We start from the raw sequence: 27,775 nt of genomic DNA, 5'->3' as shown, positions 1-27,775 counted from the left end.
TTACAAAACCAGAGAACACGTTTAATTTCACAACCAAACCGAGCAGAGAAAATCTGACACTTCTTTGGTCATGTGGAGGGGGGGGGGGGGGGGGGGGGGGGTTCAGTTTCTGACGGTTATAAAAAAAACAATAATAATAATTAAAACAAAACAAAAGGTTTGAAAAGCAAAGATTAGAAAAATAAAAACAAATAAAAACACTTTTTTTTTTTTGCAAATCAGAGTTAAAAGCTGCAGATGTGGACTGAACAGTACCAGACACATACACACACACACGCACACATTCATGCTGAGTCATGACTTCCACCACTACCAACAGATCAGACCTATCCTGTGGAAGAAATCCTCTGAAGGATGGTTCTCAAAGTGTTTGGGTCAGGGCGATGCCTTTTCCCAGCAGGATTCCTTCCCACTGATCTCTGAGTAGAGATCCTGTTTGTCAAAAAGAAATATTTGGAGGGAAAAAGTATGACTAAATCCATCAAGTATACGTTTTCAGGATTACATTTGTTGTAGCTGTAACAAAAATGCATTAAAATCTTACCATATGCATAGTAACGACAAACTGTGGCTCCATTTACACAACAATGTTTCAAGTGAAAATGCATCGTTTTTGTTTCAGAGAAATTTAGCGATTACACTATAGTGTTTTGAAAACGATGTCCATTCACATGGATAAGACAGAAACCTTTAAAATGAAGAAGTTATCATGTTTGGCCTTGAGTTGGCACTGTTTGTTTGTAATGAAACCACACAGTGCAGAGAACAATACTCTATAATCATTAACAATAGTGAGTACATGGACATCCGTATGGACAGACAATCAAGTTCCACCTTGGAAACTGTTTTCCAAAAATACAATTTCAGTGCCTTTGAGCACCCAAAACACAACATATTGTTTCTGCTTTCATTTGAAAACATTGTCGTGTAAACAGGGCCTTTGCATGCTGCTTTGTCAATTATAAAACTACCAAGTCCCAGGAGGAGGACTGGGGAGTCATGACACTCTGGGGGCAAATGCTGTTGTTATTGTCCATCTACTCATGCATGCGCAGAAGAACTATTTATTGCACAAGCCCAGCAACAGCGGTTTAGAAAAAGTGCGTTTTGCCCTGTTTCCATGGAGACGGAGCGTTTTCGCCAAGCACCTTTGTCGTGTAAACCTTTGGCCAAAACGCGATGAAAGTTTTCCGTTTTCAATTGAAAACATTGTCGTATAAACGCAATAGTTTACTCATTTTTATTAATAATCTTGGAAGATGGAAAAGATAAAAAAAAAATCGGCCATTTTCAACCTCACTTGGTGGAGAGTTGAATCACCTTCAGGGGGTTTGGTTAAACTCATCCTCCCACACTTTGATAACTGCTGGTTTAAGGGGAAAACAAAAAAAACACAATTCACCACATTTATTCTTGGAAGTGTAATGTAGCCTCCACATAAACCTCTAAAGATAGTCTCTTCTAAACCACAAGTTCCCATGAAATCTTGCTCTTGTTAAACCGGATGAGTAACGCTGCTCAAAAAGTTTCCTCTCACTCTAATCCTTCCAGCCACTGGACGACACTTCAAAAGACGTTTTGAGATTGTTAGAGGAGGTCAATCTCTTTTCTGATGAGTAAAGCAGTTAAGAGCTAACAGCTGGTTGGTTAGTTAAGCTGAGCTAAAAACAGCTAGTCTAGCTTCGTTTCAATTTGGAAAAGAAAAAAAAAATGCTAAAAATATAAACCATTGTTCTTTTTTAAATCAGAAGCTGGGTGCAATTCATGAGAAAACAGAAGGGTCGACAGATGTTTCCCAGCATGCCCTGTTCTTCTGGATTTTTTTTTAATTTTTTTTGTAAATCCTGATAAAAAGGGAACAAATTGTTTGAAACTTATAGTTATATTATTAAAACACACACTCTAGAATTTAATGTAATGTAAATGTAAAAAAAGACGTCAATATTAAAGTAAGCTCTTGTACCAAAGCAGTGTTACTAGTCCAAATGGTTGCAGGGCTTCATAGAAATGCATATCAAGAGAAGGTTCCAAATTGAGCCAACACTGACAGTTCAACACGATGAAAATGTTAGGTTAGATAGTTTTGTTAACCGTGTTGGGGCCTCGCTTTTCATAGATTTATAAATAAATTACGTTTGTTTGAGGGTTTTTTCTCAGGTCTGCTAGTTACGTGGCTTTAATCAACACCTGATTTTTTATTTATTAATTTTTTTGTCAAGCCGAAGCATCACAACTTATGGGAGCAAAAAACGGAGGTTTTCATTGATTGGTTAAGTGGATTAAGGCCTTGTTTACAAGACAAGGTTTCAAGTGAAACTGCATTGTTTTTATGTTTTCGTCTCAGAAAAGTTTCACGTTCACACGACAGCGTGTTGAAAACAATGTCGGTTTATATGGAAACAGCTGAGATGCTGAAAACTATGTTGTTTTCATGTTGGGCCACTAGTGGGTGCTGTCGTACGTTTTTTGTATTGAAACAACACACACACATGCACGGAAAGGACAATACGGTCTAAACTCTACATATAAAACTGGAGAGTTTACATGGAGAGCATTTTCAAAAAAGTCTCACCTTGGGAGCCGTTTTCAAAAAGGTATATTTTCAGTGGCTCCGACCGCCATTGTCGTGTAAACCGATCCCCCAAAACGCCGCAACATTTTGGTGTATTCACTTGAAAATGTTGTCTTATATCACGCAAGAAACCAGCCAGCAGGTTAGCAGCAGGACCAGGCTCCATGCTGTGCCCTGTTTATTTCAGCGAAAAGCACAGACATCAATGTGCTCATCATAGTCAATGAACCCATGTACAAAAAAAATAAAATAAAAAAAAGAAATAGCTGCATTTCATGATGATTTGCAGCTATAGCAGGATATTGTGTTGGATAAACACAAATCAGATGCACATTTGAACAGATTAGAGACAAATTAACCTTCTGCTACATAAAGTCTTTGTTTGTCTGCCATGATAAAATTAGTTTAGGATTACATTCCGCTCAATCATCCACACAACAATAAACACGCCCACCAGCTACAACCACAAAGTATTTATATATTTTGTTTTAATGTGTGCAAATGTGTCTCAAAACACTTTTCATTCCAAACGTTTCACCTTAAGAAACAAGCTGAATGCTGAAGGCGAGAAAAAGAAAGAAAAAAAACAAAAAAACCCTCCTACCTGGAAATATTGCATCAGGTCCTTAAAGGCACGTGATGCAAAAAGAAGAAAAACTCGCGAAGCTTTGAGTACAGGGTAAGTCTTTGACCTGGTGCAAAGTTAAGACAGACATCGGTGACCGTTAATAACCGAGAATAAAGTTAACAAAGTGAACCTGAGTTGGACAAGCACTCAGCGAGACGATGGTGAAACTTCTTAGGCCTGATTGCTTTGACATGACCAGTGATTTAGATAAAATGCTGATAAATAAACCAGGATATTGTGTGAGAGAAGCCAAAGTGCAGGATGTAGAGAGAGAAGGGGACAATCTTTAAACCAGAACCCGTTTCATGGCTTCGACACTAATGATCTGCTATGAATTACAAACCTATTCTCTTATTTTCACCTTAGAAACACCTTAAGTTAGGTCAAAATAGGCAATACACTATGACTTTGCCGGTGTGATGTGTATTTCAGAAATAAAAGATACAGTAGGTCTTTAAAAACAAACTTTGAATCCATCAAAGTGAAAGACAGGCTGGCTGTGCATGTTTTGTTTTTTTTTCTTCCAGTAACTCTTCCTCCATTCACCTGTCAGCTCACGTTAAAAAAAACTTTAAAGGCTTTAATCTCCCTCTTCTTCCTTTCTGGTGTTTCTGTTTTTGTTTTGGCATCTGGACCCACGAAGCCTCCCTGTGTGTCTACAGGCAGTCGTACATGCGCAGGGTGCGCTCCAGTTGCTGGACAACTCGCTGGTAGAAAGCGATCTGCTCCCTGAGGTAGTCCTGCATCATGTCTTTGAAGTCCACTTCTCGCTGCTGGTGGAAGTGGCTCATTTCGGCCTGGAGGGCGAAGCCCACAGTCCGGCAGCGTTTCCGGATGCCGTCCGCCTCGTCCTGGTCCATCTTCCCCTCGTCGCTCATCCTCTGGCTCTCTTTCACCTTGGCGAAGGCACCTGAGCAGGGAGAGAGGGTCACACGGGGTTAAATATTGTCACAGGGATTACTGGTCAAATCTCCTACGTCTGCCAAATGTATAATAGAATCTAAGTGAGTTATTTTTTTATTTAGTTTTCCCCTCTCAGAATGAAAAAAAAAAGTGTTGTTTCAAAACTGTTTACATGAGCATTCAGAAACCAATGTGTATATATTCTATAGTGTCAAATGTAAAGAAAATATGAGGATAAATGCTGTCATTTCTTAGTTCACTGAGAGGCTGCAATTATATATTTAAGAAAAAGATCTGCAAATACTGTTTGCAGTTTTGTATTATTATACAAAATTTGAAGTGAAAGAAGACATTTAGAGAAATAAATGTACATGTTTTTGTGAAGCGATCATCCAGTGAGGTGACTGTGCCAGCAGTGGGACTTCAAATCATTTGAGTTTGAGACCCCTGAGTTAAGCTTAAAAACCCAGTTAGTCAGCAGGTTGTGTTGAGTTTCTACCTCTACCCAAATAATAATGATTAAAAAAAAACCATTATGCATCATGGGTGATGCATAATCGTATAACAACACATACGGGAGTTGTGCTGTTCAAAAATACATTGAGTATTCTCTGCATCAAAGTAGCAGTGTTTAACATCAGATATGGTTTAAAAGCAAAATAACTTAATGAATGATAAATCAGATCATTTTTCTTTTCACATTCTAATATTTGAAGGTTGCACACATTTGTGCTACAGATTCATCCACACTGAGGCTGTCCCAGACTTTATTTTAAGAATCAGGTGTGTTTCATCAATGCTTAAATTCAAATCAGCCGTTTGTCTTATCTAACATTGTGGAACAGGACGTTCTTGATTGATAGCTGGTGTTTCTCACCCAAATGGATCCTGTAAAATTTCCAAACTTCCTTTAGGGTTAATCATTGAGGTATTAATGTCACATAGGCTACCGTGATTATACATTGTAAATATATACATTTCACTAATGTCAGTGACTTCTTGGCCTTCCCATCCTGTTTAAGGATAAACTATGAACAGTATGTAATAGTTTGCTTCATTGCACTGGTGAATAGCAGAAAGAAAGGCACTAACTTTGAAGGTCTCCCTGTTTTCTTTTTTAATATAATGTGGCAGAAAAGTACACCAATGAGATGACGTGGACATGATAAAACTGATGTACTTCATAATTTACAATACTAATGCATCATATTTGTGACAAGTGTAACATTTACATATATTGTGTCACTGTTATCAGTGACACAAAGGGGTTTCATCCATTGTTTTAATTGTTTCAGCAGTCTGAAAGCGCTTCACATTGTTAGTCTCACTCACACACCAATTATGTCAGCTGCCATCTGTTACCCAGCAAGACTGGAACCATATCAGAAATACACTTCAAGCTTTGAAGAAGACCAGAGCATATGTACAAGATTGGCCTGTATGCTACCCTGGGACCAGAGGATTTATGCACCGAAATATACTTCCAGCTGAAACCAGTGAAAGCGGTCGGTAGTATACAAAACGAAGACTGACTCTTAGCTGCTCGAAGCTGCTAAAAACCAATAAATGTCCTTTTATGACACTGTGAATGCCATAAACACATTTCCCAGCACCTCCGTCTAAACGATTTGGATCACCACAACGTGACAACAACAGCTTACTGCTTATCAAATGACACTTTATTAATCTAGTTTACATTTGGCAGCTGCAAAATCAGTGGAGAAGTGTTAAATAATTGAACTCCATTCACCATTTGTAGAAATATTTGGAAAATGGAAACTTTCAACACTGGGTTGTTGCTGAAGAATATTTCAAGACCTTTTAAAAGTCTGTCCGAAAACACAAAACTAACAACTTGTGATTAATAAAGGCCACAAAGTAGGATACAAATGCCACTAGATGTCATGATACTAGTGTCCTCCAAAATATGCTTTCATTAGAAGAGTGCAACTGTTATTTATCTTTGTGAGTTTTAAAGAAATAGGAAAAAACTGGAGGGGAGCTTGTTTGTAAACTTGTCCTACAAAGGGTTAATACCAAGACGACTGCACTGCCGGCAAATCCAAAAAGATAACCACAAAACACAAGCTGCGATAAAAGTTTAATACGGAGTAAAAAAAAATGAAAGAAAAAGAAGGCTGAGATTTCTTTATTGGTCTTTGGGTGGGTCGACATGAAAAAGGCTGCAGCACCATCGTGATGCTCTGCTCCTCGCTGGCTCTTAACACCGACATTGTAACCCTCAGTCCAGACATTAAACTGATGTAATCCGTATTCTTTATAGGTAGAGCAGCTACCGCACAATCGCGTCTTGTTCCAACGCATACCAAGCGTCTCGTTTCAGCGAGTTGGAACCGCAATCGCCCAGACTGCTCTGAAGTCACTTGGCAGAACATGTCAGCCCCGTGGCACGCCGCCCACACGGCATTTCCCTTGAGATTTCCTGCAAGATCTCGTAATACCTGACCGGTTTGAGGTGCCGGTCTTGTCGGGGGGGGGGGGGGGGGCTCGGTGTTCACCCAAGGTCTTATCCGTTAAGTGTATCTGTGAGGTCATGCTACGCTGCGTTTGGTATGGAATTCCTGGCAGAGGGCTGGGAAAGCATGAACAGCACTTAGAGGAGGCGTGTGGACTCCAGTCTGTGGCGCTGACCTACATTCATGTGTTCCGTTTTCCACTTGAGGGTGAGAGTGTGGACCAGAAGACAACACGTCTGTGGGACATAAAGACACTCACTATCTGTGTGTGTGGCGAGGGGAGAGATGCAAAGTCTCCCAACAAAAGACGCTTCACATTCGCTGAAAGTGGTTGGGGACAAAGTGGGAAACTGCATGCAACATGCTCAAATGTGAGGCCGCTTGGATTTCATTTTTCGTCCCATTGATGTAAAGCTCCCGCTTGCAGCAAAATGTGCTCTCAAACCTGGCACCAAACAATGAAAGCAACAAAAAACACAAAAGAACTGAAGAAAAATTGAGAATGTTCCTCACTTTTCCTCAAACCAAACCCCCTGCCGGGCGGCACAAAAGCTGGCTGGTCCACGGGCAGTGGTCTGAGAAGTCGCATGGTTTGTTTATCTTGCCCGAGCAGATCGGCTACTGCAGTGTTTCACAAGTGACAGATTCATGGGTCTGAGCTGGGAAGATATTTGGGCTCCACTGAGGTGGAAAGGCAAGGCCAGACAAAGCAGGGCAAGGACAGAAAGGAAAGGACTGAATGCAATTAAATACCTGAGTCACAACCTTAGCAGCCAGCACGTGATGGAAAACCAGAGTGAACCACAGATTTGTTTATTCTAGTACTGTATTTTACATCTACAACTTACAATCTCATTCATGGACAAAGTGTGACTCTATATAATAAGGCCTATAAATCTATTGAACTATGGTTTAATTGTGTTCAACTAATTTACATCATATTTTATTGACGTGAGCCAGCCTCATTACAAATCCATCTAAAAACAACCGTGATCACAACAAGGTTTAATGGTACGGTGGCCTAGAAGGGCCATCACCAGTGGCCTTTGAATCAGTGTACTGAGGTCATCCCCCATTCTGGGGATGATTCTCATTAACTCTTCAACTTTTGCCACATTTCGTGCCTGAGTGTCTTGGTCCATGTAGAGAGAGAATATACACCCCAAGGTGATGAGTCCAGATGCAAAGAAGCCCATTTAGCTTTATAAGCCTCTAAAATGTCCTCACAGTTCATTGGATGTTTAGACATCCAAGTAGCCTTCATTTCTATCTCCACTCAGATTTACAGCGAAGGGATCAGACACAGTCTTGACAGTTGAAGCCGAAGTGGACAAACACAATAACAATATTTGTAACGTCTGCATGCCGGCATGTATGTGCACATATGTGTGTGGGATGGTAAGTGCAGTGTTTCATGGAGCACTCTCAATGACATTCCAAAGGTTGTAACATCAACCAGACAAGTTGATTGGTTTCTTTCCTTCGGTATGTGACTCCCGAGCGTCTGGATTAGGTATGTGTTTTATAAGTCGGCTAATCATGGAGACGTCACACAAGAAGGCCAATAAAAATATTAGTCTGATTATTAATGTACAAGACACTGTTTAGCTCCAGAGCCGTCAGACAGCAGTCCGCCTCAGATTACTAACCAAGTATTCAGATATTTATACGCGGATGAACAATATGTAAAAACAACAAACTATAAATTATGTTACTTTTTTTTTTTTTAGACAAGCCAAATTTACATTTTAGTTGAGTCGACATTGAATTTAGTCCTCATCTTCAAATCTTTGTTTCACTGGTTCCAAGCGTTCATGTATTTCGTCAATACTTCATTTTGTGCATAATGAAGTGAACAATACAAAAAGCAGGCCTAGAAAGTAGATGACTGGAAGCAAATTTATTGGACAGAACGAGAGGAGATCAGATTAACCGGGTTCTTGTGGGTAACTGAGCTCAGACATCTGTTAAACGGCTCATTCTCACTGCGCTGTCTGAGGTCACCGCGGGCCAAACCTTTTCCCTCCCGACATCATCCCTAAATCTTCCTGAATCTTCTTGCTCAGGGGTCTGCAACCTGCGGCGCTAGAGCCACATGTGGCTCCTTAGTTCCTCTGTATTGGCTCTCTAAACAATTTCCATCCGATTATTATCTTCTTTTTTTATTATTTGCAAATCTGGCTTATTTTCAAAAAAGATTCTCCTGGCTGAAATGGTTTAAAAAAAAAAGGATAAAACTGCTTTTCAAAAAAGGGTACAAACTTCTAAAATAGCTAATAAAAAATAAACAGAATAAAGTGTTAGACAGAGGATTGGCTAAAATGTTTTAAACCGACAAGAATGGATCAAAAACAAGTCCAACCGTTAAAATGGCAACAATGGCCAACGTGATTAGGAAAAAATGGTCAAAAGTCAAAATGGCTAAAACAACTAAACGAGCTGAATCAGTTAAAACAGGCCAAAAAGGTTAAAACCACAAAAATTGGCTACAAAGGCTAAAGCAGCGAACTTCATTCTAAATTTGAGTCATGAAACGTCATGAATGTAAGTTTAGCAAAAACTACATAAATAACTTCATAATCTCTGTGATCTTTTATGATAAAACGTGTCTGGTGGTTCCAGTAGAATTCCATTTGGAGGAAAGTGACAAAAACGTCTCTTTCGATGGGAAACGTTGGAGACCCGTGTCCCAGATCTTGGTCATAAACAGAAAGCCAGACGGCAGAAAATACCTTGTTAAGGCACTTGTTTGCAGCAACAGTGTGTTTTGGTTATGCGCTCATGTCTTAGTACTGTGTTGAAGACATTGGCTCCCTCCCTCAGCTTCTAATAAGCAGCATCAGCATTATTTTTTCTCCACACAGTGCAGAATCCTGAAAGATCCTGACTGTAACACGGAGAGGGTCTAATTTTAACTGGTCCTCATCTGGGACCAGTCAGAGTTAAATTAAATCATTCTTCCTGTTTGATCCCTGAGTGGAGGCATCACTAGGATGAAAAGGACTCTTTTCAGCTGTTTAAGAGTGCAATGCAAATGCAAAGCAACATGTCAAAACAGACAGTTTTCTCATAAAGATAGAGATTATTGATGGTGGGGATAAAATTGAACTTGATTGTTGTGACTGAAGCTACTTCACAAGCAGAATGGACAAAATACACCCAAAAATTGACATTTAAAATGCAAGTTAAGCAGCGTTGTCAGTCTTTATGCATCACTCATGTGACTGAAATTCTATGATTTATGATCAAAACTCACTTTGCATGTTAGGTCCTATTCTATTTAGTATATAATTCCTGTGTAATAACTTATTACCCACTTTTTAAATTGCTGCATCGCATTAACTACATTGCTTTTAACTGAAATAATAAGGTGTACATCTTTGTACTTTCATGAAATTAACAATTTTGTTCGACAATTTGGTTTTTTTGCATCACGATTTCCTATATGACCCTTTGCTTTTTTGTCAGCGTGTGCCAGTAATGAGTGAATAGAAACACTTCCAAATCACCAATCCAACTTGCTCCTGTAGCATTTCATTTGTAATGAAAACGTTATCTTTTGGCAGAAATAATTAAATCAGGCTTCTAAAAGAAATCAAGGTGAGTGTCCTCAAAAACTGAACTAGTGTCACCTTATGAAAAAAGTTGCTTTGTCTCCTCAGCGTGTGTGTGTGTGTGTGTGTGTGTGTGTGTGTGTGTGTGTGTGTGTGTGTGTGTGTGTGTGTGTGTGTGTGTGTGTGTGTGTGTGTGTGTGTGTGTGTGTGTGTGTGTGTGTGTGTGTGTGTGTGTGTGTGTGTGTGACAAGTGAAAGTACACTGGGCTGCTAGTATGTAATGACTTCACTGCTGAAATGCGAACCACAAAAGTCACAACACCCCCGTTTTCTTCTCTTCTTCTTTCTTTTTCCCCTGTGAGACTTTGTGAAAAATATCTGGAAGGTGACGGCAGGATACTGAGCTGAGACTGGTGAGCCGACCGACTGAAAAAGACATTACTTGTGTATCAATTACGAGAGGACAGTCTGAGCTAAAATACAGGACGTCTGAATTCCTTAATGATGTGTGTGACCTATACAGATTTACCCATCGCAGGGCTGCTGGAGTCCATCACAGTGATTAAATAAAACATTTTAGGTGGGGAAAAAAAAAAAATCTTTCAACATGACATCTACACTGTGTTCTGCTTTTGATATCTCTAAATATGCAAATTTGTTGCACTTCTAATGTTTAACTACAATTTTTCTCATATATAATTTGAGTGGGCTCATAAGTCAAGCAGCCGAGGCTGTCGGGGGGGAGAGTTGTAGTCTAACCCAGCTAATCCTCTCCTATCTTCCTCCCTAAGCCCAGGGTATATTATTATTATATCCCTTATTTCCTTGTAAATCACTGTGAATTGCCTTGTGTCTGGATGGTTTTAAATATATTAAATTTGCCTTACCTATATTACATAGTTACTATATGCTTTTTGAGTGTGACGATCGTGTTACACAGTTTAAGTGTCTTTTTTTTTTTTTTTTCAAACTTTTGCATGTTTAAGCTTCAGTTCCTGTTTACGATGAAAGTAGGATTGTTTTCGCATTTTCATATCAGAAAACTTTCCCTCTCAGACGGCAACACTTTGACAATGTTTCCTATACACATGGAAACGTCAGGCCAGTCGTCAGTGCTGTGTTTTTTTTTATAATACAACCAACCACATATGCAAGCAAAAAAAGTACGCTGTAAAAATGGACGTTTCTTTACACTGTCTTTTTTTTTGTCATATAGGTCAACTCAGTATCTGGTGTATCTTAAAAATGTGTTTCCACCGATGCAGATGATGGTGAAGTAAACCAACAACACACTCCTTCATTATTCTTGTCTTGACTCACACGTGCAGAGAAATCATTTACTCGGACCGTAAATGTGCCGCACTATATGCATTTCAGAAAAGTTACATATTCCTTGTTTACACGGAGGGTGGTGAATTTCAAGAATGTTGCACTCTGGAAGCCGTTCTCAAAAAGTGCTCGTTCATTTCAGTTCATTATGCCTTTTATTATTCATAAGAAATTTGCTTTTGTCTTTTCAGGCTTTTTAAAGCAGACCTTTGACCCGTTTAGACTTCGTGCTTTTGTATTAATCAAAAACGTCCTCTGGTGGCGTTGTATGATGTATGACGTGTCAACCTGTCATAAAACAATAAGCCGGGCTTAGGGTTTGTTTTGTGTGGCTTGAGCTGTGTAGGAGCAGTAAGAGCCGGAATTAAGGCAAGCGGCTCTGGGAGGGCCAATGATCACTGTTTAGCCTTCTCCTTGGAGGAGACCAAATAAATCAAACAAAGAAGAACGGAAGTTCCTACTTGATTTACCCCAGAGATGTGCTTAAAATCACCACTTACTGCTGGTAACGTTACTTTAGTACTTCACAAAGGGAAGATAGTTTTAAAGAGCACACGATCCTTGTGTTTCTTGTTGCAGGTGACAGTGCACAAAGACTAACTTGTCTTCTTCCATAGTCTCCTGGGACCGGATCTACTTCTGTACAAATTAAATAAAGTGGTTTTATTTATGTGGGATATGAATATAAAGCGTAAGACACCCAAGCTATTAAGACCTTCTGGTCAACTAAAACTCAAGAAATATACTTCCTCAGAGAGGAGAGGCAAGTCCTCGTGAGTGTTTAACGTCATCTATACTTTAGTGTCACACATATCCTCTAGTATTGTCGCTGATTCTCAATGAGTTTATGAATAAATCTTTCCCAAATCAGGCTCCAGCTCAAAGTTTCAATAGTGCTTCAGCATTTAGGATCTTAGTGTCATAGACATCATGAATTCCAGCGTATATATGTATACACTGCATGTATGAAGTGTAGAATTAACATTGTGGTGCTTAAATGATACTCAAATCAAATCCCCCCCCCCCCAAAAAAAAATAGCTGATGACTGTGGAAAGACAAAGAAAAGAGTCACTGACTGTGCACACACACCATTCTGCTTGGTGAGGCTAAAGCGTTCAGCTGTAACCACAAGTAGAAAAATGAGGTGGGGAAGTACCGATCCTGCCAAGAAGGTAGGTGTGATCGTCTGTTTTGAATCCGTTGAATCACAGTGAATCATCAGTTTGATGTAAAATAAACTAATCTGGGAAATTTGCTCAAATACTTCAAACAGAGAAACGGCTAACGTGACTGAGTGAGATTAGTGGATGTTTTTCGTGCTCCACAGGCAAGTAAACAGAAACATTTTTCAGCTGAGGACAAATGAGGCTTGTCGACAATGTGTGTGTGTGCGTGTGTGTGTGTGTGTGTGTGTGTGTGTGTGTGTGTGTGTGTGTGTGTGTGTGTGTGTGTGTGTGTGTGTGTGTGTGTGTGTGTGTGTGTGTGTGTGTGTGTGTGTGTGCATGTGTGTGTGTGTGTGTGGCCTGAAGTCTGTGTCTAGCACCAGCCTGAACCGGTGAGATATTTGTTCTCTATGGATCACTGAAATAACTGATCGAAAACAAAAAAAAAATCCCTTATATTCTTTAAGGGTACAATGGCTATCATTTTTAACAAACACAATGAAAGGTCAGAGGAGCATCTTAAACGGTTGCAGATTTCTTGCATGGCTCGTTGACGAAGGAGATAACAACCCAGGCCAATGACTTGTTCCTGACTACGAGAATACAACTGACCACTATGAGATATCATCAGCAAAATAGAGTACATACTGTTTATTCCTACCTGGCAGCCTGCACCTTGTTCACATTCTACAAAGGCATGTGATGAAATTACTGCTCAATCAAAACAACCCAATCTTAAACTTCTTCAGAAAGCCGTTAACAAGGATTATTACAGCTGCACAATATTAGCCACATATCCACTGTTTTTGTTGAGTTGTGCAATAGTGCTATGACTTGCAGTGAATTTAAGTATTTGATGTTGATGTCTGCGTGCTTTGGGATCTGTACTTTCAAATAAACATCGCATTGTTCTTCTCCTGGATCCAATTTCAAACAGAAACAATGGCGTTCATTTTTTTTATTTGTGTTATCAGATGCAGTTCTGCACTTTACACCAGCAGCATTTCAGAGGTACAGTAGAGCAGTTCTTTAGATCTAAATTGGCTGAATATGTTGACATTCAGTGCATAAAAACATAATATATTGCAGTTATTCCTGTGTGATAAATATATTGTGAATGCTGATACTGCAATGACAGATTTGCAGTATATATTGTGCAGCCCTAGCAAGTCCTTTGTGTTGCTTGGTATCCTTCAGGCCTCTGATTTCAAAAACCTTGATCTCCACTCAAATAGTCAGAACATATAACTGGAGACGACTGTGCTTTAGCTTTTAACCCAACTGGTGCTCAGATGTCAGTCACTTTGGACAATAGCTATTAAAGCTGTCAAGAAATGACATCAACTCTTCATTAACACATTGAACCACTTTGTTAAGCTCAGTTAATGTTAAAACCATTCCTGATACCATCATGCTGGCAAGAGATGAATAGAGAGCGCCATCAAAACACATTTGTTTTTCAGGTTTGTAGCAACTGATAATATAACAAAGCCAATAACATAATAACTTGTAATTAATGTAATGAAACAGTGGAATACGTTTTTAGAACTATAATTGACAGAGAGCTGCCGCTGATGAATCCTCAATTAATTAATATTACAACAATGCCAACTATGACATTTATTTTATAAGCAATCTACAAAAAAATCCAAAAAAAAACAACTAAAGAAAAACGCAGCCCTATGTAATACATTATTGGCTATACATATAAGTTATTTTGCCAATAACTTGTCAGATTATTGGTGAAATGTTACTATGATAATGGCTCCAATATCCTATTACATTATATGTTGCTAAATGTACTTCATTTATCCTATTTGTACAGTAATTCAGGCCTTTCTATGATTTACAACTAAAAAGAAAATGAAACATACTTAATGTATGATCTTTTTAAAAATATTGGCGATATGCGGTCAGCCCAGTGAAACAAGCCAGAAACCAATCTTTTAGGTCAAGTGGTTGAAGCTGCTGCTGTGCTGCCGTTTAATAAAACACACATAAAGTGATTGTATTTGACTATTGCGAAAACATTTGTGTAGTTTCCACCAAAATGCACACACGACATTTCCGTTAGGTGTGTTTGTGTGATTTTTGCTCTCTGACGGACTAACAGCTTGCCCAACGTATTCCCCACTCAATGTAGTTGAGAATGAGAAATGTTTTGACTCCTCTGAGGCTTTCGAAGTTCAGTTAGTACACTTTGTTTGGATTCTCCTTGAGTGCTTTTCTGAATATTTGCCAAAAAAGCTCACGCCAATATGAGCTGAAGTGAATAGATTGTGGTGGCCGGAGGTGAACTGGGGTTGTTGTACAGCGATATAGTAAGGGTCATAAACCGAGCACCCTTTGCAACATGCTGGAAATACAGCCATGTGACAACCTCATTGTTGTCACATCAGCCAAATAGGGGCTAACATGTCAGTACTGGGCAAACAAAACAATCCAACTTGCAATATCTGTATGAGCAGCATTTCAAGAGGTGGAAGCATCAGAGATTCATTCAATACAACCAATTTGATACGACGTCTAAAAAGTAAACAGACAGCGGAATACAGAGGGTTCACTAATGGTGCTTTCATAAATATACAACTATTCACAACACACAGGAAATGTGAATTCAATCGCTCCATTAAATCAGTAAAAAGATGAACAAAAATTAACCACATAGTGACTGCGACACTTTTAAAGTCTTTGGCTGCGTCTTACTGGTGCTGTACAATAAAGTATGTGATACATACAAGATCATTCAAAACAAGAAGTGACCACTATTAAGCGACGTTGCTCAATTCAGATTTTTTTTCTGGTATCTGATTTGTTGGTGTGATCATTCACATTACATTTAAAATGTGACCTCTACCAGGCTGTGGTGTGAACGTGATCGAACCCGACGGGTTCAGGCCCCAAGAGCGCATGTGCAAAAGACAACGTGAAGTCACGCCCAGCATGATATTCACGCATGGCATTCCGGTAAGCACCAGGGTTGCCAGATGTGACTTACTGTTTTGAGCCCAAACAACGGAAAAACCACACACCTCAATAAAAGTCTGCCCAAATCTCAGCCTGCGTAGAAAGAATTTTAAAACCATAAACTATTATATTATAATAATGAACACGCCATAAACACACAAAAGCTTGAAATAAACAAAGTTAAAAGGTAAGAGAGTTTGGCTGCCCAACTGGGGGATATCGACCATATCTGGCAACACAGGTCAGCGCATGTAGATCCATTTTCAAGTGGTTGTTAGATATGAACCGACAGAATCTAGACAAAATGAGGAGGGAAAGAAAGAGAATGCGGTAATAAGAGAGAACAGCTTTCTATCTGCTTTTAACATTTTGATGGAATCGCTTCCTCCGGCGCTTATCCGTGACCTCAGTCATACGTTAATGACGAGGCGGTCGCATGTAGAATAACATCCGAATTGGTACCCCATATGAACGAGGCCTTGGTCTGGTGTGAAAAAATAGGAATTAGAGCTTTCACACGGCCACAAAACAGGTCGGATATGAATCACTTGTGAGTAAATAAATCTGAATTGGGTCGCATTTCCCTGCAGTGTGAACGAGGCCTTAGTTTCTGATTGGGACACTTTTCAGTGAAATCCTGCAGAACATGTTACAGACGACATTCAGGATGAACGATTGGGAAGTAAACCACTGAATATTTTGTATCCCATGAAAACACATCAACAAAATACAGGTATTGGATCAGGAAAAATATCTGGAATTGTTGACACGTATTCCTAAAAAATCTGATTTGGATTAGGAAGTAAAAGTTCTGATCGGAACACGACTGTAAAAAGAAGCTCATTCGCGCAATCACAATGCGGCCTTTCAACGTCCGTATCATCACCATCATGTGAACGCATCACCGTTCACTTTAGCCAACAATGACTCCTCACTGTGAGCATCGTCAGCTCAGCTGTTTGTGGAGTCTGTTGTCAGACTGAGCTGAAACGTTCAGCTCAGTACAGAAGTCGTCTTTCTGTCTTTCAGGCCGCCGTGTATTAAGGTCAACAGCTCAGCAGTTATCAGATTCCTGATTGTCTTTTCCATCTCCGCTGAATCACAGCTGAGGATTTCTAACAACAGAGGAGAGGAGAGGAGAGGAGAGGAGAGGAGAGGAGAGGAGAGGAGGGGAGAGGCTTCAAGAATGCATGACAGGGTCAAAAGGACTCTGCTGGAGTATAAAATGGGCTGTAAATCCCTTGAGGAGACACAAACATGAAGAAAGAACCCCGCTGCTGAGTAAGCTTACGATAATAGTGTTTACACCAGCCAACAGATAAAACAGAACTGGAGTTCATGTCCACAACTGGAATGTGCATGCAACTAATTTAAACCCCCCTCAACTTTTTTTATAATCCATTTCTTCTTCTTTCTTCTTTTTTTTTTACATTAAAACTGGCTGTACAAAACAGACCCACCCTCCCGAGCTTTCAATAGGAACGTCCAGTCAAAAAAAAAAAGCCTAATTCCTCTGCACACTGGAAAATATCTTGTGCATATTTGGTGTTTTTTTGTTTGAACCCAGACTTACAGAAAAATGACCTTTTTTTCTAAAAGCTCCAAAGCTCAAATTGAAACTCTTAATCAAAGCCATGCAGAGATATGTTCAACAGATGTTCCTGCTACTAATGGGTAGAGAATGTGAAACCAAACTATTGCATTCTTTCTTCCACTGGTGTGAAGCAGTACTGACAGGACTTAATGTGATTTCGTGTGAAAATTAGGAATGGAACTACAAAATGTGCAACAGTGCAGAAGTATAAGTGGGACAGGAAAGGTGACTGTAAGCAAATAATACAGTATATGAACTCTAAGGCCACAGTTACACAACGTTTCAAGTGAAACTGCATAAAGTTTTGCTTTTTCAGTTGAGAAACATTTTGCGTTTACATGCTGAAAGTGATGTAGTTTTCCTGTTGACTACCAAGTCCCAGGAGAATATGGACTGGGAGTCATGCCACTCTGGAGGCCGCCATTGTTGTTATTGTCCATCTACTGAGCATGGACAGTAGATGGACAGAAGATCAATATGGCTGTGATGTGCATGAAAAGTTGGGTTTTCACTGGCTCCGATCACTGTTGTCATGTAAACCAACACCCAAAATGTAATATAACGTTTCCTTTTTCACTTGAAAACCTTGTCGAGTGAACCGAGCTTAAGGCCGCATCCACACGAGCCAAAACGATCTTTTTTCTCCCTGGTGTTCTAAAAAAAAAAAATTACGTCCACACGTCACAATGAACACGGCTCAACATGAGGCCTAAGAGCATGTAGTACATATGCCAGGCCTTTAGGGGCACTGTGACCCACTAAATACAGCAAAAACACAGAAGAACACACAGAGCACATAGAAATTTAGGAGTAGACTCCTGCTCATATACTTCTATATAACTCAAAGTTCTATAGGTCAATGCTCCTGATCTTCTTCCTGCATGTACCATTAGCTTCTGACAGTCGGCATGGAGTATGTAGTCCGTCATTGTTGTGATGACATTGCAGACCGCGGTGTGTGTTGGAGGGATCACAGATGTCCACACCTCACAGCTAAGCCGGGGTTGTAGAACTTTCCCACTCTTGGACCCATGTTTTAAAAAAAAAACATGTTTTTCGGGCTTCTAAAACGCCGCCTCATGTGGATGATCTGCTAAGAACGATGCTTTTACGTGAACCGGCGTTCACGAGTGGACGGCCCCTAAGTCAATAAAGTAAAGTCGTCTCACTTGTGTATACATGTGGAACCTCACACTGTGAGGCTGTTTGCTTGGGAGGCATATTCACGGCTTCTGCTGGCAGTGAATAAAAAGCTAATCCATTACGTCACACCCATGAGCATGCTTTGTCTGGGTACATTATGCCAACACTACAGAGGCACGATGTGGAAAAGCCAGAAATGTAACCTTAAATCCATCATCTACCAACAGATACTTCTGAAATGTCGCCTTGCAGTGACTGGAAGGGGACTCAACATGCAGGTTGACACCAGAACTTGATTTGTTACAGCAAAATGGTTCATTATTAGTGGATTTGTTTGTTTGTTTTAAACTCTGTAGGGTCATGAAATCCACATTTACAAAGAAGGAGTTACAAATCTCAAATCATCAATGCATTGACAAGGTACTTGTTTGCCCAGATATTCTTGTTTTTTTTTTCAAATTGAAGAATTCCTTACAGCTCACATCTCTCTGAAAACAAACACAGAGCTATTGGTATCTATTCAATACAGCTCCAGACTTTGTAAAAGAAAAAATTAAGGTGCCATTGGAGTAAAATGAAAAGCGAGAACCAACAAAAGCATTTATATGATTTAGCTTTTCCGAGCTTTCACAAGCTCCCAAGATTCCAACAATAAAGATCCAATGTTGTTACCATACATCATGTAAAAGAGCTGGCCAGTTGTTAGCACTCATATTAACATCACTGTCCTTTTGTGTAGCTTTTTATCATTGTATTAAGAGACAACAGTCCCAAAATCATTCAAGACTGTGACGTTCAATCAATCTTTATCAAGTTGTCAGCTTCCTTATTAAAGAGCAGATGTGCTATTTCCTAGATAGACAGACTTTTACAATTGAACATGCTGCATTGGATCGACTAAGAAAGGAGAAATGAATCCAAAAAAGTAGAGAATGCTTTGCCGATCACAAGCTGTGCTTTTCTTGCTGACATGTCAGGTTCTCCACTGTAATGTGAGAAATCGTACCTCAGCTTTTCCACTGTCCGCACTTTTATGAAAGCTCAGAAACGCTCGCAAAACAACATCCTTACACGAGACAAGACCACAAGGCACCGCGAGCTGTGCCGTCCTCTGAGCGGGGGAGCGTCCACAAGCCAAACACAGACATCATGTCGGTCCGACCATGAAGGCAGATGTGGAACACATCCAGCTGTTGTCTAGGTTGGAACTTTTTGTTTCTGTCGACACGAAGGCTGAGGTCCAAGTCAGGAATGTCACCTTCCAACTCAACACTTGTTTACAAGACAAAGGCAGAGATGAGGAACGTCTAGTTTCTGGTTACTTGAGGAGGTAAAAGTGTCATTATTAGTCCAACAGAACGAGCCAAAACAACAATCTGCGAGCTAACCGCTGCAGCTCATGCCAGAGAGAGAACCGGTCAAAACCATGAACAAATGCAGATGGCAATGACTTCTATTTTCTTTTTTTCCATGACAATGCAAGCAAACACAGTTGAACTGACAAGCTATCCTTGTTTCTTCTCTTCCTGTTTGAGGTCATAGCGTGGTGATGCCTTCAGAGCAGACGGACAACAACTAATGAAATATTGAAGAGGTAGAGGTCAACTGAAATGGAACATTTCAGATAACTCCATCTCTGAATACAGTTGTTTTTTTTAGGGGGGGGGTAAACGTGCAGATAGAAGCATAAATGAAGTAGATAAATCTGTTTTTTAACATTACATGGACAAAATCGAGCCACAGTATATGTCACACAAATGGCAATGTGTCACAGTAGAGTACAGGTGAGGATCATCTCTTTAACAGCAACATGAGATCCACTTCTGAGCCAGGACTTTTCTGTGTGAGGTCAGCATGTTACTCCTGTGCACGATCGGGTTTAATCCATGCATTTTATCTTCTTTGGACAACCTGAAATAAATGTCCTGTTGGTGAGTGTGTCCTTCTATGCTCTGATGGTGGTTTACGTTCAGGTGCTCTTTTGTGGGATTAGTTTGGTTTTAATTATTCATCCGAGGCTATAAAGTGTTAGTATAACGTCACGCCTGGGGGCCGATTTGAGAGAAGAAGTAACTATCCAGTTAGTTGAACGTGTGTTTGCTTTTCAATAAGCTTTGCTTGTGATTGCTTTTCTCCTCAACCACAGTTGCCTTGAGCAGTTGAACTGCGGATACTATGTATAAGTAACACAGAAAAATAGATTCCAATAGAAAGACAGATGATCAGAAATCAACTATAAAATCTCTTGCAATACTTCATTTAAATGTTTTAGCAAATTGAAAACAAGTGCAGTGTATGAGAAACTGGTAAACAAAGACCTGCAAAGGGACTTAATGCCCACCCAAACTTGTTTTTTTAAAGGGTTTTTAGAGGCTTTATTTGATAAGCACACGCAAGAAAATAGTTTTTTGTATGTCAAAAACAATTGTGAGACTCCTGGATCATGAGATGATTGCAAGTCCAACAAATTCTGAACAAACACGCCACAGAGATGACGACGATTGTAGGACAACTCGTCCACGGATGAGATTTCAGAATTTCTTGGAGAAAATAAATCCTGTACAATGTAGTTTTACATATTATTTCTAATTGATATTTTATATATGTTTCATATATCTTGTATATGTCAATATAAATTTAGTATAGTATCATATGGCTTTGAAGAATGGTTTTGGTAGCACACATGACGCATCCCCGCAGCTCGTTAACATGTCGGAATGGGGGCTTCCGACATGTTAACGACCACCTGAACGCATCACTCAAAGCCGTCATCAATGACGCGGCGTTATAACTTTATGGCTTATTTGTTTTCAGAACTACATTTCTGAAAAACGTATTTCTGAAGACCGCATCTGAGCCGCTGCATGGTGCGCCCCTGTTGAGTTTGAGTTTTCACAGTGACCGTGTTGGATTAGACTACAGTATCCAGTGAATGCTAAGAGGGGTTCTGTTTGATTACCTTCAACAGCAATCGTACACGTGAGCCTGTAAATGTGTGGTTCATTGAGAGGGTTTGAAAGGTGCCTGAGGCATCTGTAACCTCCTTCAGTGTGAAACGACGATTCTCTGGGCCAACACAGACAGGAATGCAAAGGCATGTGGATCACCAGAGTGTGTAAAGACGAGGACCTTGCCTTTGTCAAGATTTATGAGTGAGCAAGCCAGAGAGAGAAACGTTTAGTTCTCTCAGCCAAATTAGAAACCATCCTTGTACCAAAGGTGCCAGAATTAGGCCACCAAATACTCACAAAACCCCAATTTCTGTCACTCGCGGGACACTCGCGCAGTCACAATCTCTAAACCTAAATATGAGGTGAGCGTGGCTTTCCATTAGCCACATTTTCTGAGAATGTGGAAAACAAAATATATTTTCCTTTAAAATGATGGGAGCCTGGATATGTGTTTCTATTGTGTTGCCATTTGGAGGACAACTAACCTCTTGTCCATATGAAAAGTCTGGCTGGCCTGCAAGACACATCCCAGGGGAGCGAGCTCTGTCTCAGACTGAATAATGGCCTGCTCTGGCGTGGATCAGAGCACGAGAGAGAAGGGAAGCAGGATCCTTTCTATACTTAAACGACCATACTAGTTCACATCTGTCATGAATTCGCAGTTTAAGTGCAAATTTGCTCCAATTTTCTCTATGTGTCTCTGGTGATATGAATTTAGACTTGATTCAGAGCCGACACCGCAGATCTCATCTTACGAAGCATGTGACCAAGTCAGGCAGGAGACATACCCACACTGTGGGGGGCGGGTCAGTTTCACTTCTTTGTGTTTCCTTTTGTACTTTATTCAAAGCTTTCAGACGTGTTGTTTCTCTCCGGTTGAAGCTGCGATTGTTGTCAGGTACAGAATCTACACAACGTGATATCTGCTTTAAAGTGTCACTTTATCCTCACTCCTAGAACACCCGGAATATTCTAGACTTGATTAAAACCAGACCAGCAGAGCTCAGATGATGATTACTCAAGAGGAGAACTGAACCTGATGATCAAATTAAAAAAAAAAAGATGAAAAAATAAGGCATTTGGGATGTTTTTATGTAAAAAGTAATATTTCAGATTCACCTCATGTTCATGCAAGTCTCCATTTACACATTCATGAACATATGGTGGGATGGTAGTCACTCTATGCACATCTTAACACAGTATCAACTGAAATCCCTGAGTGTATTTTAATTTAACACAAAATGTAATACATACATGTTGAATTACTTTTCATAGGGCGCCAACTCAAATGTGTATTCGAGGATATTTCAATGGTCAAAAGTTACTAATTAACATCATGAAGTGAAACTCATTCGTCTGTTCAGGTAGACGAGGGAGAAAGAGGTGAATACACTTCATGTCAATGTGATAGAAAAAAGTGAAAGGTTTGTCATTACTTACACAAAAGTCTGCAAATCCTACACAAGCGACGCTTATTTAAATGTTTCACTCAACTTTTCCTTGTGATGTGATCTGTCAGTCATTTAGCCTACATTGTTAGAAACAAGAAGAAATATATGGTCAATACCTTGATAAAGGGCTAAACATTCTACTCATTCTGGTAATGAGAACATCTTTTTAGCAATGGTCCCATCCCTGGCCTCAATGTGTTTCTCATGATCTAAAATATTCACCCATTCGCTCACACAGCCACTTACACACTCACACACTAATGGCAACAGTGAGCACTTTGCATTGGTTGAGTGGCCAAGTGGCCATAAAAAGTTCAAGATGGCAGGTCAAAAAGCCAACTCTGAGACTGGATGATGGCCCAGTCTGAGCCACACACACCTCTGAAGAATGTAATTAACAATATGAGGTGGGCAATTTCTTGAGACAGTGCATTCCCACAACTTTGTCAATCATGGAGTCATATTGCCGTTTTAGTTACACCATGGCTGAATGAAAGTAAATGAGTTGTCCAAATGAATGACTTTCAGGGTGACAATACATTTTCATTACCTTCCTTTGTGATTGGCACCACAACTCCGGGTTTTACTCGGGTTCAGAGGAGGTACCGACCTCAAAAGGGTGATGAAAGACTGACGTGTAGGTCAAAACAGATCAAAACCTTAAAGACTGACAAATGGTGGACTTGTGATTTTTTGCTTGGACCCTCTTGAATCCTATTGTCTTTCCTGTGTGTCAACTTGAGAGCACACTCTTTTCAATCTTTGTGAACTTGTGTAAAGGACAGAAGTGTGTCCTCAAAGTCTCTTGACGTCACACATCACACAACGTTGCCACTGCACCGATGGACAATGCAGGGATGACGCTAAAGCAACAGGAATAGAAGCAACAAGCCACTCTAACAGGGAGTGTGATTGGAGCTGACAGGGCCTACATCTCTCCCTCACACAAAAGCACAGAAGGCCTTTATTCTACAACAATGCATCGTTATTAACCCCCTCAGATCGAGACGTCCAAACGTATTCAAATGGGATCAAAGTCTGACGGTGGGATTTGTCTTGGCAGAGGTTCAAAGTGCTGCAGAGCACCGACACGACTTCAAACCTCTGAACCAGATAAGATTCACTTTCTCTGGGGGTGACTGCCCAGTCAGATGGTTCTGATGTGGATTGTCTGAAGAGGAAACAGGAGGGCAATAGATGAAAAGAATCAGACAGATGTGAAGATGAAGAGGATGCCGAAACCGAGGTGAAGCCTTTGTGACTGAGCGATTTACAGATTGAGCAACAGCAGAGCTCAGAGAGAGAAAACGTGCTGCACGAAAGCCAAAACGTCGAGTGGAGCACACCCCGACATTCTTCCAGCACTACACAAAATCCTCTCCTCCCAACGCAGAGTCGCTGCCCATCACCACGTCTTAAAAGTCTGTTAGCATTCGTGTAGCTGGCGTGCTCACCAGGATCATGGCGGGAAACCAGCAGAGCTCTGAGGACTTCGGCAGGAAAACAGCAATGAGGGAATTAAGCGGAGGAGGAGTGCACCGGAAAAAGGCTGACCCCCAGTTCTGTGTGTTCAGAGTGTTGCTACAGCTGTATCTGCTTCAAAGGAACACAAGTCACATCAAGGGAAGATATCTGCACCGGCAGGGAAGACTCAGCAGAGGCGAAGAGGACCCTGCCTGCAGAAAAACACTCCTGCATGATGGCCTCTTGTTTGTCTCTGCAAGTGTTGGCTACCGGCTTATTACTTTGCAGCCAACAGAATACCCGTGTTCTAGTATGTTTCCAGCACCTTGCACAGAGAAATTCACGTCAGGGTGCTGTTTGCTAAAACAATTGATGCGCCGGGCTGGCACATGGTGGAAAGTTTCAGCCTCAAATGAGCAGATGAATGCCAAGAACCTCAAAACATGCACCTGCTCTTGGCAAGTAACTGTTAAATACCACTAAATACCTAACAATCATATAGAAATTACTAAGATTACAGAACGTATGTTCTTCACAAAGACCTCCAAAATAATGAATATTGCAGATAATCTCATATTCAGGTTTAAGTCTCACATACAACACACAACATGACACCTGAACTATTCTGTTGCTAAATGAATGGTTGAACTAAAATCTTTTCTCATAGTTATCATCCCCGTTAGGTGAAAACAACAGCTGTGAAAAGCTATGTATATATATATATATATACACACACACTTTTTTTCATTCCCGTTTTCTTTTGACTACATATCCATGCTACCGCGGCTCAGTGTTATAATGGCATTTTGACGACACATGGAAGGTCGAACTTTAGTATTGGTGGTTGAGTTAAAAAGAAGCGCTAAATTGAGCTGCTACCTCAAACTCAAACTCAACAGGGTCAACATTTCCCATCAGATTTACTATCTTTCTTCATATCTACTACATTTACAAAATGGTGAAATGGAATATATCTTGTACTTCAAGTCATCAGGATTTTCTTTCATATCCAGTGTTGAACTAAAAATTTAACTCACAGCAGTGATTCGTTTATTCAACTAAACTTTGATACTTCTGTCACTAAGAACTAAATTCAAATCCAGTTATTCAAATGTCAAAAATGAGGCACCTGCAGATACATTATTTGGACTTGGAATCTTTGTTTTGTGAGTTCAAGGAAGTTTTGATATACTTGAATGTAGTTTACGGTTTGAATTTATCTCTGTTGTTGAATGTTTTTTGTTTTTAGCCATCGACTGCTCGTCATAGGGTGGCATAGCTCGGTTGGTTAGAGCGGTCGTCTCCCAATCGGAAGGTTGCAGGTTTGACTCCCATCTCTGCCTGCCTACGTGCCGAACTGTCCTTGGGCAAGACACTGAACCCCAAACTGCCCCCATTGGAGTGACAGGGCCTTGCACGGCTGCAGCCTCCAATGGTGTGTGAATGGGTGAAAGTGATGAGCTATGTAAAGCGCTTTGGGGCTGTTGTCAGCTAAAAAGTGCTATATAAGTTAGTAGACCTATTTATGATAGGTGTGCTAATACCTATGTGCTAATCTATAATATAACTAGACACCTTGCTGACTAGTGGAGCCTGTCGCCATATTGGATGACAATCTACTTTTCCTCCTGTGCTTTTACTTCTACTGAGGAAAAGTGTTAAAATAATCATAATTCACTGAGTTTTAAACTGATTTAATGACAGAATTACATTTTTAAACCTGTGTAAACCAGATACTACGCAGCAGACTATTGCATGAAAAAAGTCATTGAATCATGACCCTTTTCCTCATTTAATCTTACCATTCACAGCATGTCTGAGCAAATTATGAGGCAACAGTGGCCTGGAGGTTAGAGCGGTCAGTTCGTGGGTGGGAGGTCAAGGTTTGAATCCCACTGGGCGTTGCATCAGAATCAGCATCCGATGTACAACTTTTTCCAAGTGAAACACGCAGATCACGACCTGCCGTGGCGACCCCAGAGGGGAGCAGAACAAAGGCATCCGATATCATTAATAAAAGCAGACCTGATCATGTGAATTGCTAAAACCTATCCAGTAGATACTTTAAAAGTTTTACACAATAAACTGGACCTGACTTCAGGGCTGAACCGATCCATCTATTTCCTTCGTTATCGGACCGACCTCTTAATGTCATTCGCATGGCTCCGTTTTCCTCATTTATGCTGGGTGGAGTGTCTGAATGTAAACAGCATATTGTATCAAAAATGACCCCTGCGATAAGGAGCGCCAGCTGTTTAGCAGAGATAATAGCTCTGAATGGTAGCAGCCCTTTCCTTCCTCCTGAGCTCAGATCAGCCGATATGTCTCTTTGGAAGCCGACACGGTATGATGATAAATCAACGAGCAAGGAAATCACACAGTTAGCTGGACAGTTCAGCTGCTACTCACCACTGCGAAGATTTTACGGAAGTTTTTTTATGAAAATCAGGACCTACGTTCACATCCCTGCCGCAATATATTTGAATGAGGGGTGGTGCAGCTCCAGGACAATGAATTGTTTGATGGTTTACAGCCAATAAAGTTACTTATTAAACAGGTCAACATTTGCATAGGGTGGGATCATGGAAGCTTCTGAAAAGGATGCGTTTCACACGATCCATTACGGGTCATTTACCCAAAACATTGAGGCCCTGTTTACACGACAACGTTTCACGTGACAACACCTAATCCGCTAAAAAAAAGGAGTGTGTTTACACTGCAGCAGCGGACACAGAGACAACGATGTGGTTAGTATCATCTCTTAATAATTACAACACATCTATCTACTTTACATGTGTATTAGCACTGATCCATTATCTCAAAGCCAGCCACGTGGATGAATGACAATATGCATAAACCCTGATCCATGAATTGAAATGCACATGATTGGCCGAAACAAAACAAAGAGGGAGGCCAAGAGCACTCTGATAACATGACCTCCTTTTCTGGCCACTTGTGTTCGCACACCATCTCCCGCCAGCTTTACTCAGATGTCGGTGTTACATCATGGCTGTTGGTTGTAATTTTACACTCCAATAAAGCTCTGGACAATTTGTCTCATCAACTATTGAAAAGAATTTGGAGCGAGCTCTCAAACCAAATGAGAAACCAGTTTTATACATAATGTTTGCATCCATCACGAGATATGCAAATAATTCGTCCGTTATATAGATGCTTTCAATGTATGCTTTGTATTATAGTGTTACTCCATTTATGGAATACTATGGAGTATTGAATAATAAACTATTTTTGATTTGATTTTCCACAATAAATCAACTCAAAACACATCGTCCGTCATTCAAACTACAAAAGTTAAGAAGATAGAATTATCCAATTTCTTAAATATTTAAAAGTTGACTCAAATGTCCTTCCTAAGTCTGAGGACATTGACCGTTCTCACACTGAATTGTGCGAGTTGAAGTGGATGGGATCAACTTCCAAGCTGTGGCCAAAGATGCTTGCAAGCCCCGCCCCTTTAATAATCTGGTTTACAGCAGGCACAGAGAAACTTTTCCCATCGGCAGACAGAAATACAAAGTTTTACATTTGTGGTCACTTTCTATTTAAAGTGAGCATTTC

The 27,775-nt window shown here is 40.3% G+C and overlaps 1 protein-coding gene across 1 annotated transcript in view; it reads right to left on the bottom strand.

The window, feature by feature from the left end:
* Positions 1–1,837: 1,837 nt before the first annotated feature.
* The window catches only part of snx33 (sorting nexin 33), a 29,225-nt gene continuing 3,287 nt past the window's right edge, over positions 1,838–27,775 (bottom strand). Inside the window, exon 2 of the mRNA XM_080475958.1 lies at positions 1,838–4,110. Coding sequence (XP_080332084.1) covers positions 3,857–4,110 — 254 coding nt within the window. The 3' untranslated portion in view covers positions 1,838–3,856. The remainder of the gene's footprint in view (positions 4,111–27,775) is intronic.

This window comes from Lipophrys pholis (assembly GCF_963383615.2).
Source record: "Lipophrys pholis genome assembly, chromosome: 11".
In the NCBI taxonomy this organism is placed as follows: Eukaryota; Metazoa; Chordata; class Actinopteri; order Blenniiformes; family Blenniidae; genus Lipophrys; species Lipophrys pholis.
This window is presented reverse-complemented; position numbering and strand designations above follow the sequence as displayed.